This window comes from Schistocerca piceifrons, chromosome 2 (genome assembly GCF_021461385.2).
Source record: "Schistocerca piceifrons isolate TAMUIC-IGC-003096 chromosome 2, iqSchPice1.1, whole genome shotgun sequence".
Classification (NCBI taxonomy): domain Eukaryota; kingdom Metazoa; phylum Arthropoda; class Insecta; order Orthoptera; family Acrididae; genus Schistocerca; species Schistocerca piceifrons.
Genome location: NC_060139.1, coordinates 260,869,642 through 260,883,523, shown reverse-complemented (window position 1 = coordinate 260,883,523; position 13,882 = coordinate 260,869,642). Strand labels below are relative to the sequence as shown.

General features: G+C 37.6%; 1 protein-coding gene across 1 annotated transcript in view; it reads right to left on the bottom strand.

Moving 5' to 3' along the window:
* LOC124776932 (ryanodine receptor) overlaps positions 1 to 13,882 on the bottom strand; it is a 694,095-nt gene that overhangs the window by 190,524 nt on the left and 489,689 nt on the right. Inside the window, exons 61-64 of the mRNA XM_047252151.1 lie at positions 13,628 to 13,787; positions 13,109 to 13,232; positions 9,780 to 9,984; positions 1,121 to 1,239 (exon numbers count right to left, since the gene is read on the bottom strand). Of these exons, the coding sequence (XP_047108107.1) occupies positions 1,121 to 1,239; positions 9,780 to 9,984; positions 13,109 to 13,232; positions 13,628 to 13,787 (608 nt within the window). The remainder of the gene's footprint in view (positions 1 to 1,120; positions 1,240 to 9,779; positions 9,985 to 13,108; positions 13,233 to 13,627; positions 13,788 to 13,882) is intronic.

Sequence of the window (13,882 nt, the reverse complement as noted above, 5' to 3'; positions counted from 1 at the left end):
TGCAAGGTGTTTACTTTCATACATTTCACATTGTACATGCCAATGGCCATCTGTCCAATGGAGCATAAAATGTGATTCATTTGAAAAGGCCCCCTGTCACAACTAAGAGGACATCCAGTTGCAGTATTGGCATGCAGATTCTAGCCCCCGATGCCCACGAAGAGCATGCAACATGGGAACGTGAACCAAGTGCCTGCCGTGAAGGCCCATACGCAGCAGTGTTTGCAGAATATCTGTTATGGAGACCCTGTCAATAGCCCCTTAGTTCATTTCAAAAGTCACTTGCTCAACAGTGGCATGTCTATTCACCCATACACAACTCTGCAGCTGTTGTTTGCCCCTGTCGTCTATGGCCTGTGGTGCACCACAGTTGCCTTGGTGCAGTTTTGGATAGCATCATTTTGCCATGCACCGAATAATTAAACCCTGGTGGCATGCAAACAATTGCAAAGTTAGCAATTTCGGAAATGCTTGCACCCTTGGCACAAAAGCCAATGATTATGCCATTTTGGGTGTCAGATAAATTGCTCTGTTTCGCATTATAACAATGACAGCACTGTTTCCCACATCCCCCCCCCCCTCTCCCCCATCCCCTGCTCCTCTCCCTGACTCGCCATATTCACCCTCCACTGCTGTTGCTGTCATCTGCTGTCTATGAGTGGTTACTGATTGCAAGATGACGTGGAATATAGGCAGTGGTCACATTAGTGTGACAGGACCGTGTATGTGTGCGTATGTGTGTGCCCATGATTTTCTCCATCTGATGAATTACTTTGTCTAGGGGCTAAATGTCCACTACTAAAATTGCCTGTTTGCTGTTCAATGACTCATATACGTAATGAGTACCAATCTTTCCTCATTTTCATTTTGTTCTTGCAAATCATCCATTGCTCAGGTTTTTTTAATTGTTTCTTCAATCTTTTGTTCAATTCAAACTTTCTGTGTCATAACATATGTCATGAATATGATCTGTAAAATACAGAACTAACTAAATAAAGTTACACATTAGCTACTTCACATCAAGGTTAATGGAAAAAAAAAAATGTAAAGTGAAAGCCACTGGGCCATGGGCAAGACGATATTCTGAATTTTCAACTAAGACTAAAGAAGAAATACGTACCTTGCTACCATTTCCTTTTCTTTAAGTGATGCTGCCCCTACATTGTTAGTGGCTGTTGCTACAGCGATGAAGTAATTTCTGTGGGTGCTGAAATACTTTTCCATTAGAGGAAGCACAACCTGCAACAAATAAGTGCGTTGTAGTAGAAGTACATTAGTAGTGTCTGTAAATAGCTGTTATGACTGATAAATATTCCAATCACCCCCCCCCCCCCCCCAAAAACCAGCTGTAAAAGAATAGTCCCCCCCCACCACCACCACCATCAAAATCACCCTGGATTGGAACAACTTAAACACATCCTTTACCTGGACTTCTACCACTTATCCCTTACCAAGAACTAAAGAACTAAGGAACATCCTACCCACAATCCTTCCCACCTTTTTCAAACTTGTATACTACTGCCCACTAAATCTATAATATATTCTGGTGTATTCTTTTCCTACATGGCTCATTGTTGTTGTTTTTGTTGTTGTGGTCTTCAGCCCAGAGTCTGGTTTGATGCAGCTCTCCATGCTTCCCTATCCTGTGCAAGCTTCTTCATCTCCCAGTACCTGCTGCAACCTACATCCTTCTGAATCTGCTTAGTGTATTCATCTCTTGGTCTCCCTCTACGATTTTTACCATCCATGCTGACCTCCAACACTAAATTGGTGATCCCTTGATGCTACAGAACATGTCCTACCAACCAATCCCTTCTTCTAGTCAAGGTGTGCCACAAATTTCTCTTCTCCCTAATTCTATTCAATACCTCCTCATTAGTTATGTGATCTACCCATCTAATCTTCAGCATTCTTCTGTAGCACCACATTTTGAAAGCTTCTATTCTCTTCTTGTCCAAACTATTTATTGTACACGTTTCACTTCCATACATGGCTACACTCCATCAAATACTTTCTGAAACAACTTCCTGACACTTAAATCTATACTCGATGTTAACAAATTTCTCTTCTTCACAAATGCTTTCCTTGCCATTGCCAGTCTACATTTTATATCCTCTCTACTTTGATCATCATCAGTTATTTTGCTCCCCAAATAGCAAAACTCCTTTACTACTTTAAGCATCTCATTTCCTAATCTAATACCCTCAGCATCACCCGATTTAATTCGAACATGGATCGTATAGTTGTGGAAATGAATTGAACTGTTTTTTTTACTCGATCCTGTAGGATTACATAGCATGTAGTAAGTGTACCTGCAATCAGAACATATAAAAAACAGAAAATATTTATGATCAATTATTTCCTAACCATTTGGTTTACATTGTAAAATCACTGATTATACGTAACAATATATACGATCATGTGGGGTATCAGACAGAATATATAACTGGACTGAGGATTTCTTGGTAGGTAGGATGCAGCACGTAATCTTGAATGGTGAGTCATGAACACATGTAGAAGAAACTTCCGGTGTATCACAGGGAAGTGTGTTGGGTCCCTTGCTGTTCATATTGTATATTAATGATCAGACTATTTGTAGATGATGCAGTTGTTGAGGTATCTAAATCTTTTTTTTTTTAATTAATTGGTGTTGATTACATGTTTTGGGATATGTAGTAATATTTATATTAAAAAAAAGGCTCAACAAAAGGTTATGGGTCCAGATACAGGTGTGAAAGTAAGGTTTTTGAATGTTAAAATCAAAGTCAGGCGCGGAAAATCAGAGCCAGATTGGAAGTTATGTGTGTGCCAATCATTCATTTTTTGCCGATTGATCATTTGTGTGTGCAGACTGCCAATATTTTTTTTCTTACTCAAAGCTAAAAATGAGTGGTACAGCCCCATCAGGACTTCCATAGCTTGGGCGTGAAAATTATTTGAGGTAGAAACTTACCATGAATGTGTATCTGGTCCATGACAAACTGTAGGATGTTGCTGAAAACCCTCCTTCAGATCCGACAAGACTGTACAATTCTTAGAAGAAGAGGGACAAAAAGGCACATTCCCAGATTATACCTTTCATGGACAAGATGAATTATTCTCATATAAGGCACACAAATATGGCAGCACAAGCCTGGACAACATTGGAAAAAGCATTTGGAGACTCAAGACTCACATGTAGAGTCGGTTTGTTTAGATCATCAATCACAACCAAATTATGCAACCTATGTCCTTCTGAATCTTCTAACTGTATTCAGCTCTTGGTCTCTCTACGATTTTTACCCCGACGCTTTCCTCCAGTACTAAACTGATGATTCCTTGATGTCTCAGAATGTGTCCTACTAACTGATCCCTTCTTCTAGCTAGGCTGTGCCACAAATTTCTTTTCTCCCAATTCTGTTCAGTACCTCCTCATTAGCTGCATCATCTAACCATCTAATCTTCAGCATTCTTCTGTAGCACCACATCTCCTATTGTCTAAACTGTTTATCATCCATGTTTCACTTTCATGCATGGTTACACTCCATACAAATACTTTCATAAAAAAACTTCCTAACAATTGATGAAAGGAGAAAATACAAAAATGCAGTAAGTGAAGTAGGCAAAAAGGAATACAAAGGTCTCAAAAATGAGATTGACAGGAAGTGCAAAATGGCTAAGCAGGGATGGCTAGAGGACAAATGTAAGGATGTAGAGGCTTATCTCACAAGGGGTAAGATAGATACTGCCTACAGGAAAATTAAAGAGACCTTTGGAGAAAAGAGAACCACTTGTATTAATATCAAGAGATTAGATGGAAACCCAGTTCTAAGCAAAGAAGGGAAAGCAGAAAGGTGGAAGGAGTATATAGAGGGTCTATACAGGGGCGATGTACTTGAGGACAAAATTATGAAAATGGAAGAGGAGGTAGATGAAGATGAAATGGGAGATATGATACTGCGTGAAGAGTTGACAGAGCACTGAAAGACCTAAGTCGAAACAAGACCCCGGGAGTAGACAACATTCCATTAGAACTACTGACAGCCTTGGGAGAGCCAATCGTGACAAAACTCTACCATCTGGCGAGCGAGATGTATGAGACAGGCGAAATTCCCTCAGACTTCAAGAAGAATATAATAATTCCAATCCCAAACAAAGCAGGTGTTGAGAGATGTGAAAATTACCGAACTATCAGTTTAATAAGTCAGAGACAGCAAAGGACTTGGGAGAGCAGTTGAATGGAATGGACAGTGTCTTGAAAGGAGGGTATAAGATGAACATCAACAAAAGCAAAACAAGGATAATGGAATGTAGTCAAATTAAGTCAGGTGATGCTGAGGGAATTAGATTAGGAAATGAGACACTTAAAGTAGTAAAGGAGTTTTGCTGCTTGGGGAGCAAAATAACTGATGATGGTCGAAGTACAGAGGATATAAAATGTAGACTGGCAATGGCAAGGAAAGCGTTTTTGAAGAAGGGAAATTTGTTAACATCGAGTATAGATTTAAGTGTCAGGAAGTCGTTTCTGAAAGTATTTGTATGGAGTGTAGCCATGTATGGAAGCGAAACATGGATGATAAATAGTTTAGAGAAGAAGAGAATAGAAGCTTTTGAAGTGTGGTGCTACAGAAGAATGCTGAAGATTAGATGAGCAGATCACATAACTAATGAGGAGGTATTGAATAGAATTGGGGAGAAGAGGAGTTTGTGGCACAACTTGACCAGAAGAAGGGATCGGTTGGTAGGACATGTTCTGAGGCTTCAAGGGATCACCAATTTAGTACTGGAGGGCAGCGTGGAGGGTAAAAATCGTAGAGGGAGAACAAGAGATGAATACACTAAGCAGATTCAGAAGGATGTAGGCTGCAGTAGGTACTGGGAGATGAAGAAGCTTGCACAGGATAGAGTGGCATGGAGAGCTACATCAAACCAGTCTCAGGACTGAAGACCACAACAACAATTAAATCTATTCTGGATGTTAAAAAATTTCTCTTCTTTGGAAACACTTTTCCTGCCATTGCCAGTCTACATTTTATGCCCTCTATACTTCAGCCATCATCAATTATTTTTCTGCCCAAATAGCAAACCTCATCTAATACTTTGTGTGTCTCATTTCCTAATCTAACTGCCTCATTATCGCCTCATTTAATTCAACCACATTCCATTATCCCTATTCTGCTTTTGTTGGTGTTTATCTTATATCCTTTTTTCAAGACACAGTCCATTCTGCTCAACTGTTCTCTCAAGTCCTTTGCTGTCTCTGATACTATTACAACGTCATCGGCAAACCTCAAAGTTTTTATTTCCTCTCCCTGGACTTTAATTCATATTCCAAATTTTTCTTTTGTTTGCTTTACTGCTTGCTCAATACATAGAATGAATAATAGCGAGGATAGTTTCTGTACAAATTGTAAATAGCCTTTTGCTCCCTGTACTTTAACCATGCCACAATTAGAATTTGAAAGAGAGTATTCCAGTCAATATTGTCAAGTTTTCTCTATGTTTACAAATGCTATAAATGTAGGTTTACCTTTCCTTGACCTATCTTCTATGAGAAGTCATAGGGTCAGTACTGTCTCGTGTGTTACTACATTTCTCCAGAATTGAAACTCATCTTCCCTGAGGTCATCTTCAACCAGTTTTTCCATTCTTCCGCAAAGAATTCATGTTAGTATTTTGCAACAGCGACTTATTACACTGATAGTTTGGTAATTTTCACACCTGTCAGCACATGCTTTCTTTGGAATTGGAATTATTATATAATAATAATAACACAACACAGCCATCACTGGCATCAAGGCAGAACCAGCTCTCATCAGAAAACACAACAGACCGCACCCTGCCCTCCAGTAAGTTCTCACTTGACACTACTGAGGTTGCAAATGGCGGTAGTTAGGCATCAGTGGAATGCACGCTACAGGACATCTGGCTTGGAACTGTTCTTGAAGTAACTGATTTGTAACAGTTTGTTGTGCAACTGTGGTGCCTACTGCTGGCCAAACTGCTGTTACAGATGCAGTATTATGCACCAGAGCCATACACCAAACACGATGGACTTCCTTCTCAGTAGTGTTACGTGGCACTACTGGAGTCTGGTCTTCTTGCAACCGTACATTCCCATGACCACCACTGCTGGAATCATGTACAGTGGCTACATTCCTGTTGAGTCTTTCTGCAATATCACAGAAAGAACTTACAGCTCCTCACTGCCCTATTACATGACCTTATTTATTTATTTACATTTTCTTTGCGTGGAGCCATTGTAATGATGGCTTTTGCAAATGTCAGACTTAATACTATGGTTATATTTACACTTATGAAGTGCACTATATTCTGTAGCTGTTGCTTCTTATGTCTATTTTTTACTTTTATCACTTTACAACTGATATGCTAGTGCCTCATGTTACAATCACTATCTTAAAATTCGTTGAAAGAATATAAACCTTTTTCTATTAGAAAAGATTTTAATTTTGTTTTAAAAACATTTCCTGTGTACGTTCTTAGAGCGTTTGGTAGCTTGTTATACCAAATCAAACCACTGATATATGGACTTCTATCAGTCATTTTTAACGTTGTTCTGTTACGGAAATAGTTACACTTAGTTCTAGTGTTGTGATCATGTACATCACTGCTCTTGACAGCTTCTGTTGGTTGACTTAGAAAAAGTACAACTATTTTGAAGATGTACAGAGAATATATTGTCAGATATTTGTGCTGCACAAGTACTTCTCGACATGAATCTCTATGTCCTATCCCATGTATATGTCTTATTGCTCTTTTATGTAGTAGTAGTAGCATTCTTTTTAAATGTACATCAGCTGGACAGCCCCATATTTCAATTCCGTAATTGAAAAAGGGGTAAAGTGTTCCATAATATACTAATTTCAGTGCTTGGCTAGGAACTATCTTTGCGAGATGGCTGAAGAGATATATGGCACTACCGACTTTTCCGCATGCGAAATTAATGTGGTATGTCCACCGCAAATTTTCATCAACATACACACCCAGGAATTTATTGTTACCATTTTCTGTTGCAGAGATATTAAACACACTATTAATATTGTTGTGGTGAGAACTTGCCTATTTTAAATGTCAGTAGTTGAGATTTGGTGACATTCACCTTGAGTCCCTGCTCATTGAAGTATATTGTTACTTCTGTTACACCACTAGTAGCAAGAGATTCTAGCTCATTAGATTCACTCCCATAGAATAAGACTGACGTGTCATCTGCATAGCTTACAATGTAGAAGTTAATGGGTTGTGCAATGTTGTTAATATATATAAGGAAGAGAAAGGGTCCAAGGATTGACCTTGTAATACATGTTCACTGGTGGACTGGGAGTTCACGATTTTATTATCTAGTTTGTATGACAATTTAGTGCTTTGCTTATGATTCAGCAGGTATGTGGTTAGAAGATTTATGGCCTGATCCCCAATACTCTAAGATTTTAGTTTTTTAAGAAGTACCCTATGGTTTACCGCATCAAATGCTCTTGTCATGTCCAAAAATATACCTGCAGTCTACATCTTCTGGTCCAACAGACAGTAAACTTCATGGATGAACTGTATAAATGCTGTGGTTGTACTTAGCTCTTTTCTGAAGCCATGCTGTGAATCTACAAGCAGTTTATGTTTTGTGAAAAAGGCACTTAGCTGAGAAAGGATAATGCTTTCAAATATCTTACTAAAAGTGGGAATTAATGATATTGGTCTATAGTTGGAGACATCTTCCTTACTTCCCTTTTTATACACTGGTTTCACTACACTCATGTTTAGAACCGTTGGATACATGTTTTCTCTAATGCTGCAATTAATCAGGTGAGTAAGAGGTTTAGAGATTTCTTTTAAGCACGCTTTAGTATTTAAACTCAGTGAGGTGTTGATAATAGCATCTTTGTCACTTTAAAGGTATTCTTTACTAAATCAACTCATCACATCCAAACTCAAAGGTAACTATGCTCACAACCTTTACAGTGTGTATTTAAAGCAGACATGATTTGCATTCTCACAGTGGTGCTACTAGCACCACTCTTATGTGACTGGTGTGAAATTTCAATAGACACCATCTTTCAGAGGTAGAAACATGCCTACTATCTTTCATTTATGTTGCAAAACTTCTTCTTGGCAACTTTTTGCACCACCATCAATATATTAGAAAAATATACAGCTGCAAATTCAAAAACTTCCTCTGGAAAAAGCATTTCAACATTTAGTGTGTCACAGGTAATTCTGAACACTTTATTTATAAAAGTGGCTACTTCTCCACGCTTAATTTCAGTCTTGCAGCAATGTGACACTGAGGGTAATTTGGAATCCAGTGTGTCTGACAGTAAGTTAATTCATAATTGCACTAAGAATGTGTGGATGATATTAATAAAAACTGTTCACATTGTTAAGTTCTCCAACAGAGATGTTTCATATGTGTGTATTACTGCTGAATAAAGTTGTAATTCATTATAATTGGGTGATATTAATAAAACTTCTTATCACTAAGTTCTCCAACACAGAAATTTCATATGAATGTAATATTGTTGAGCAAAGTTGAATTTCATTATAATTGCTGTAGACATTTTTTTTATTTTCCTGTAACAAAGAGTTTCTGTATATTTTTGGGGTATGTATCCAGACATGTTATTTTTAAAATTGTCACTAAATTACACAAAAGTGAAAAATTTACATTTTAGGAGAGCAATGAATGCTAAAATTCTGGATAACATATCATATTGTTATGTGACCTCAAGTGGAACTCATGTTTATATGGTCCTGAGAGTACAGCAAAACTCTGGAGTTGTGTGGACATGATATTGCTGCTAGATTCATTACATCATTACAATTTTCCTTGCCAGTGGCTGCAAATAGGATACAAATTTTGTAGTAACATGATTCACGTTTCCGTCGCACTTCACCTAGTGTTGACCGGGAACTGTCTGCTAGACCTGCCCGATGTTAACTGACTGGGCCCGGCCCATGCTGCCAGAGTTGTTGTTGTTGTTATGCCGGCAGAGGTCGCATCCGAATTCTCGCGTGCCCTCTGGCGGACGGGACTCTACTTGCAGCAACTACTGTCCGTGACGCGCCGTGCCAATGTGCGCCTCCCGCGATCTTTCTGGTGGCTACAGCAAATTTCATGTTAAAAGTTTGTATCACCAGAATGTAATTTTTCAAACCATCATTGTACTGCTTGCTCACTTAGTGTACGTCCAACTTTTTCTTTAATGTTAATTACCTACGTGCTGTTGAGATGTGCTTAAGTTCAAATTCATGAATAATATGAAAGTATACATGACTTATTTCAATGTTGCATCAATAAAAATATCTGTGTGCAGTCACTGAACTGATTCCCTTCTACTGTGCAGAGATGAACACTTGCCACTATTCAGTAGAATGGCACAATCTGGCAATGTATGAGCTTTTTAATTTTATGTGAGGAAGGAAGGTATCTGTCACTGGGCTGAGCTTAAACATTGAAATACACGTACTTCACTATTTGAGTTAAAATGTATTTCAACCCAATTAAAAGATAGTTTATGATTAGACACTGAATGTCATTAGAGCAGAAGAACAGAGAATAATAATTATACAGTGAGTAAACGCGGCATGCAACAACTGTTATAATAACATGGGTATTCTGACCAATGTATTCACATTTTCAGTTCTGTACATCTGTTGCCACAATTACAAGTGTGATGGAGCAGCTGATGACACTAGAAGGAGGGACAAGAAGCAGTACTGAGAATGGGAAAGGGCCAGACAGACACAAGTTTTTACTATCAGTCAACCTGAAACAGTAAATGCCATACCTTCGAAAAGAATTTGATGTCTCTTGTTGAAGTTTTGAAACTTGTCCGTCGGCTGAAGGTGCTTGATGGTTTGAACATTTTCATATTAATTGATGCAGTGTCTAGGTACTGTATTAATTTTTCCAACAGACTGTATGCAAATCTCAGCTCTACTGATATGGCACCAGTCGTTTGTTCTGATTCTCCAGCACCAGACCGTGTTGGCCTGCAAAAATTGGCCACAAATAACCTCCACACAGAAATGGATGGAAATATACAACAAAAATGACTCACTTTATGGAACTGTTTTATGACTGACAGAAGGCAAGTTATTCATGAACTTTTACATAGTCACTAAAGCACAAATCACTATGCCATGATCCACAACATTTCACAATTTTTAGGCCTTCAGAGCTTACAAGAATCACTACCTATACTGAATTCATTTGTTTACTAGAAATAAAGAAGATTATTAAGCAGTTTATATGACTCAATAAATAACAGGAAACTGTAACAAACAGGAATGCAAACTGTCACTGGTATGGAGAAGGATGCTATTTATCACTGATATTACTAAATATTTACCTGAAGGAAACAGTAAAAAAACTGAATTCAGAAGAAAGGAGGGGTATAAATATTTGGAAGGAAAATCACATGTAAGGGAAGGTGGGGTAAATTGCCCAGGAAGGGAAAAATGACCACTGCATATTTTTTGCCCTGCCAGGAAGGGCCAAACTAGCCCTAATATACACCATCATTTTTTCAGTGAGTTTGACAGAGGAAGCTTGTTCTGTTATTCTTTAGCAAAAACTTTTCTGATTCTCAGTCATGTGAAGTAAAGTACGTAATTTATATTATTCTTGTTATCTCACTTATATGTAAAGTAATACTTTTTTACAATATCAATGCTTAACAGCATATTTTGGCCTATATACATACTTCTTTGTTATTTCTTTCAATTTCATACTTCCATCTGTAAACCAATAATGCTGACTTGGTGTCCAATCATGAAAACAGGCTATACTACTTGCTGGGGAAAGTGACCAAGGTGTCTACCCTAATAAGAGTTCATTACTTCCAAACATTACACATCACATTGCTGATCATACAGACTTCTAAACTCTTGTAAATATACAAAGCTACCACCCACCAATGGGAAGTCCAGGATGGAATAACAACAATATGAAAAGAACTCACAACACCACATAGAGGCAACATTGAGTTGCAGACATGCACAGTGAAAAAGACTGCTACACATTTAAGCTTCTGGGCAAAAAGTCCTTCTTCCAAAATAGAAAACACACAAACATTCGCACAAGCACAAAAAACATTTCATCCAAAAGCTTAAATAATGCATTGCACTGTTTTCACTGTGCCTGTCAGCGGCTCAATGCCTCCATGGTGAGTAACAAAGCTATCATCTGTCATTCATCCCTTTCTGATGGTTTTGAATTAATTAACTTTTGTTACTTAAAACTGTCTCTGTTCTGTTTTACTTGGTATAATACAAAAATCTGATTGAAAATGGGCTGCTAGAGCTACTTGGTATAGTCACAGATACTAGGACATCAAGAAGTCTAGAAAATGCGTCTGGAAATCAGAACAACAAACATGTGGTCCTGCTGCAATGGCACTGGTCACATTACCCACTCAAGTAGTGATAGGTAGCCACTATGTAACTGTTCAAAAATGCCTGTAGTTCCTATAATTTATTTCCTTTGTCACTTAAAGATATTTGTTGTGATACCTTATAATATGTAGTTTCAAAACATGTAAGTGGCAAGCTTCCCTCAATAACAATGGTTTGGTGAAAATTCAGTTTCTCTCAGAGTAGCCACCTTAGCTCATCTTCCCTTATATGATTTACTGATGATGTAGTTTGATGTAAATGGATAGATAAAAAATCTACTCACCAAGTAGCAGCAGGAGAACACACATATAAAAAAGGTATTATATATGCAAGCTTTTGGAGCCAGTGGATCCTTCTTCTGGCAGATGGGTTGAAGGAGAAGGATAAGGACTAGAGAGATTTAGGAAAAGGGGTAGAGTTCGGAAAAGTCACCGAGAACCCTGACTCAAAGGAGACTTGCCGGACGGTATGAAATGGAAAGATTCCTTCTCCCTTCAACCCTTCTGCCAGAAGAAGGAGCAACCAGCTCCAAAAGTTTGCATATGTAATAACTTTTTTATGTGTGTGTTCTCTTGCTGATGTTTTGTGAGCAGATTTTTTTATCTATCCTATTACATTATATTTTCGAAAATTCCTTATTTTTTATGTTATAGTTTACTAGATGAAGATGAGAAGAAAGTCAATATCTGTTTGAAGGAACTGAAGAAAAGTTGTAAACAACATAGTTCACAGATAAATACTCAAAAGATGAATACAGTAGTGAATGCCAGGGGGAAAATGTAAGACAAAAGTGAAACACTGGAGAACAATGGTAAAGCAAGAAGTCAGTTTTTAAGTGTTTGGGAGTAAAATAAACAGTGAGATGAGACAAAAAAAGAAATGATAACATGAATAGCAAATAAAAAAAGAAAATATTGTGTGTGTCCTAGCACAGTTAGCTATATGGTCAGTATGGAATATAGCCTTATATGACATTGAAACATAGACACTGTCAATGTACAAAGAACAATGTTAAGAAGTCTTCAATATGCAGTGCTAAAGAAAGATAGGAGTGAGCTGGAAAGAGAAAATAAAGACTTAGAAGATATTAAAAATAGGGGATGAAGAAAGACAGTTACTAATAACAATCAAGAGCAGAAAAAATAATCGATGATTGTATTTTATGAAATCAGGCTGCATAAAAAAAAGGATGGTTTAGAAAGAACTGTGAAAGAACAGAAGTTCACAGGATGGAGATGATACCAGGTAATAGGTGACGTTAAAATAAATTTATTATACTACAAAACTGAAAAGATGAAATACAAAAAAGAATGGAAATTGCTTACGTCATCGTTTTGTGCCAATGATGGAATGCTGGAAGATGAACGTGCGACAATGAGGATGTGAACTGGAAGGATACTATTACAGTATTCTTTAACTGCATTAAGCTTTCAACAGTGTATATCACAAGTCACTAAGATAAGCCATAACACAGAAAACGAGTCAGCTACAACAAGCCTCTGTGCTACTGTGTGCACCTGAATTCCACTGGCTGATATATACAAATCAATCTCAAGATATTGTCCTGACCTTACTATACTTTGTCTTACTGTGGCTGGAGGTGAGGAGGGATAGGACACATAATGGAATAAAATATAACCATTTTCTCCAAGATAAATTTGAAATGTGCACAAAGATAAACGCAAAACAGTTTATAATTTTATTGAAATTACAGACATACCTGTGTAGTTTATAGCCCTGGTATTGCAGATACTTCAAGAACTCCTGTGATCGTTCCCTGTCCTTTCGCTTTTCCTTATCTGTCAGCAGATCATACGGTACTAACTGTGGATGAATGCCACCACCTGTTTCAAAGTAAGACATTCTATGTTTAACATTTGTCAGAACCAAAACTTTACCATCCTCTCATGCAAAATAAACTGTGGAACTAGTGTGGCACTACTAAGCAATTAAATGAATCATTTTCTACTTATGACAGTACAGGTTTGTATTTTGCACTCGCAAATATGGCATTATACCATAAGTATAAGGGATCATTACTTATAACTAATATCTGTGCTGTAACATGGCCTTGAATATTTGTACATTCTTTAGAATGGCTGAGCATCAAAACTGCAATAACATGATAAAAACTTGGCATAAGTAGAAAATGGAAACATTTAAACAATTGCTACAGGGTTAATGGACTCATAAGATTTATTATCATCATCAGTCTCTGTAACACAAGAAAAATACATACCACAAGTTATGAGCTCTTCCTTCTTCTTTTTGGCCCAAATGTCATGAGCATTCTCAGCAAGCCTTTCAGCCATGTTCTGCATCTCTCTGCTCAGTGTAAGATTGGTCATATCCACAGGATGAGGGTTATAGTTAAAAGGTGTGGAAGACTGTTCTCCTCCCTGCATATAAACAACAACTGTTAACATTTCATGGGTTGACAAATAAAGCTAGATAAATAAATGTCATATGTTACATATCGTACAACATTTGAGGA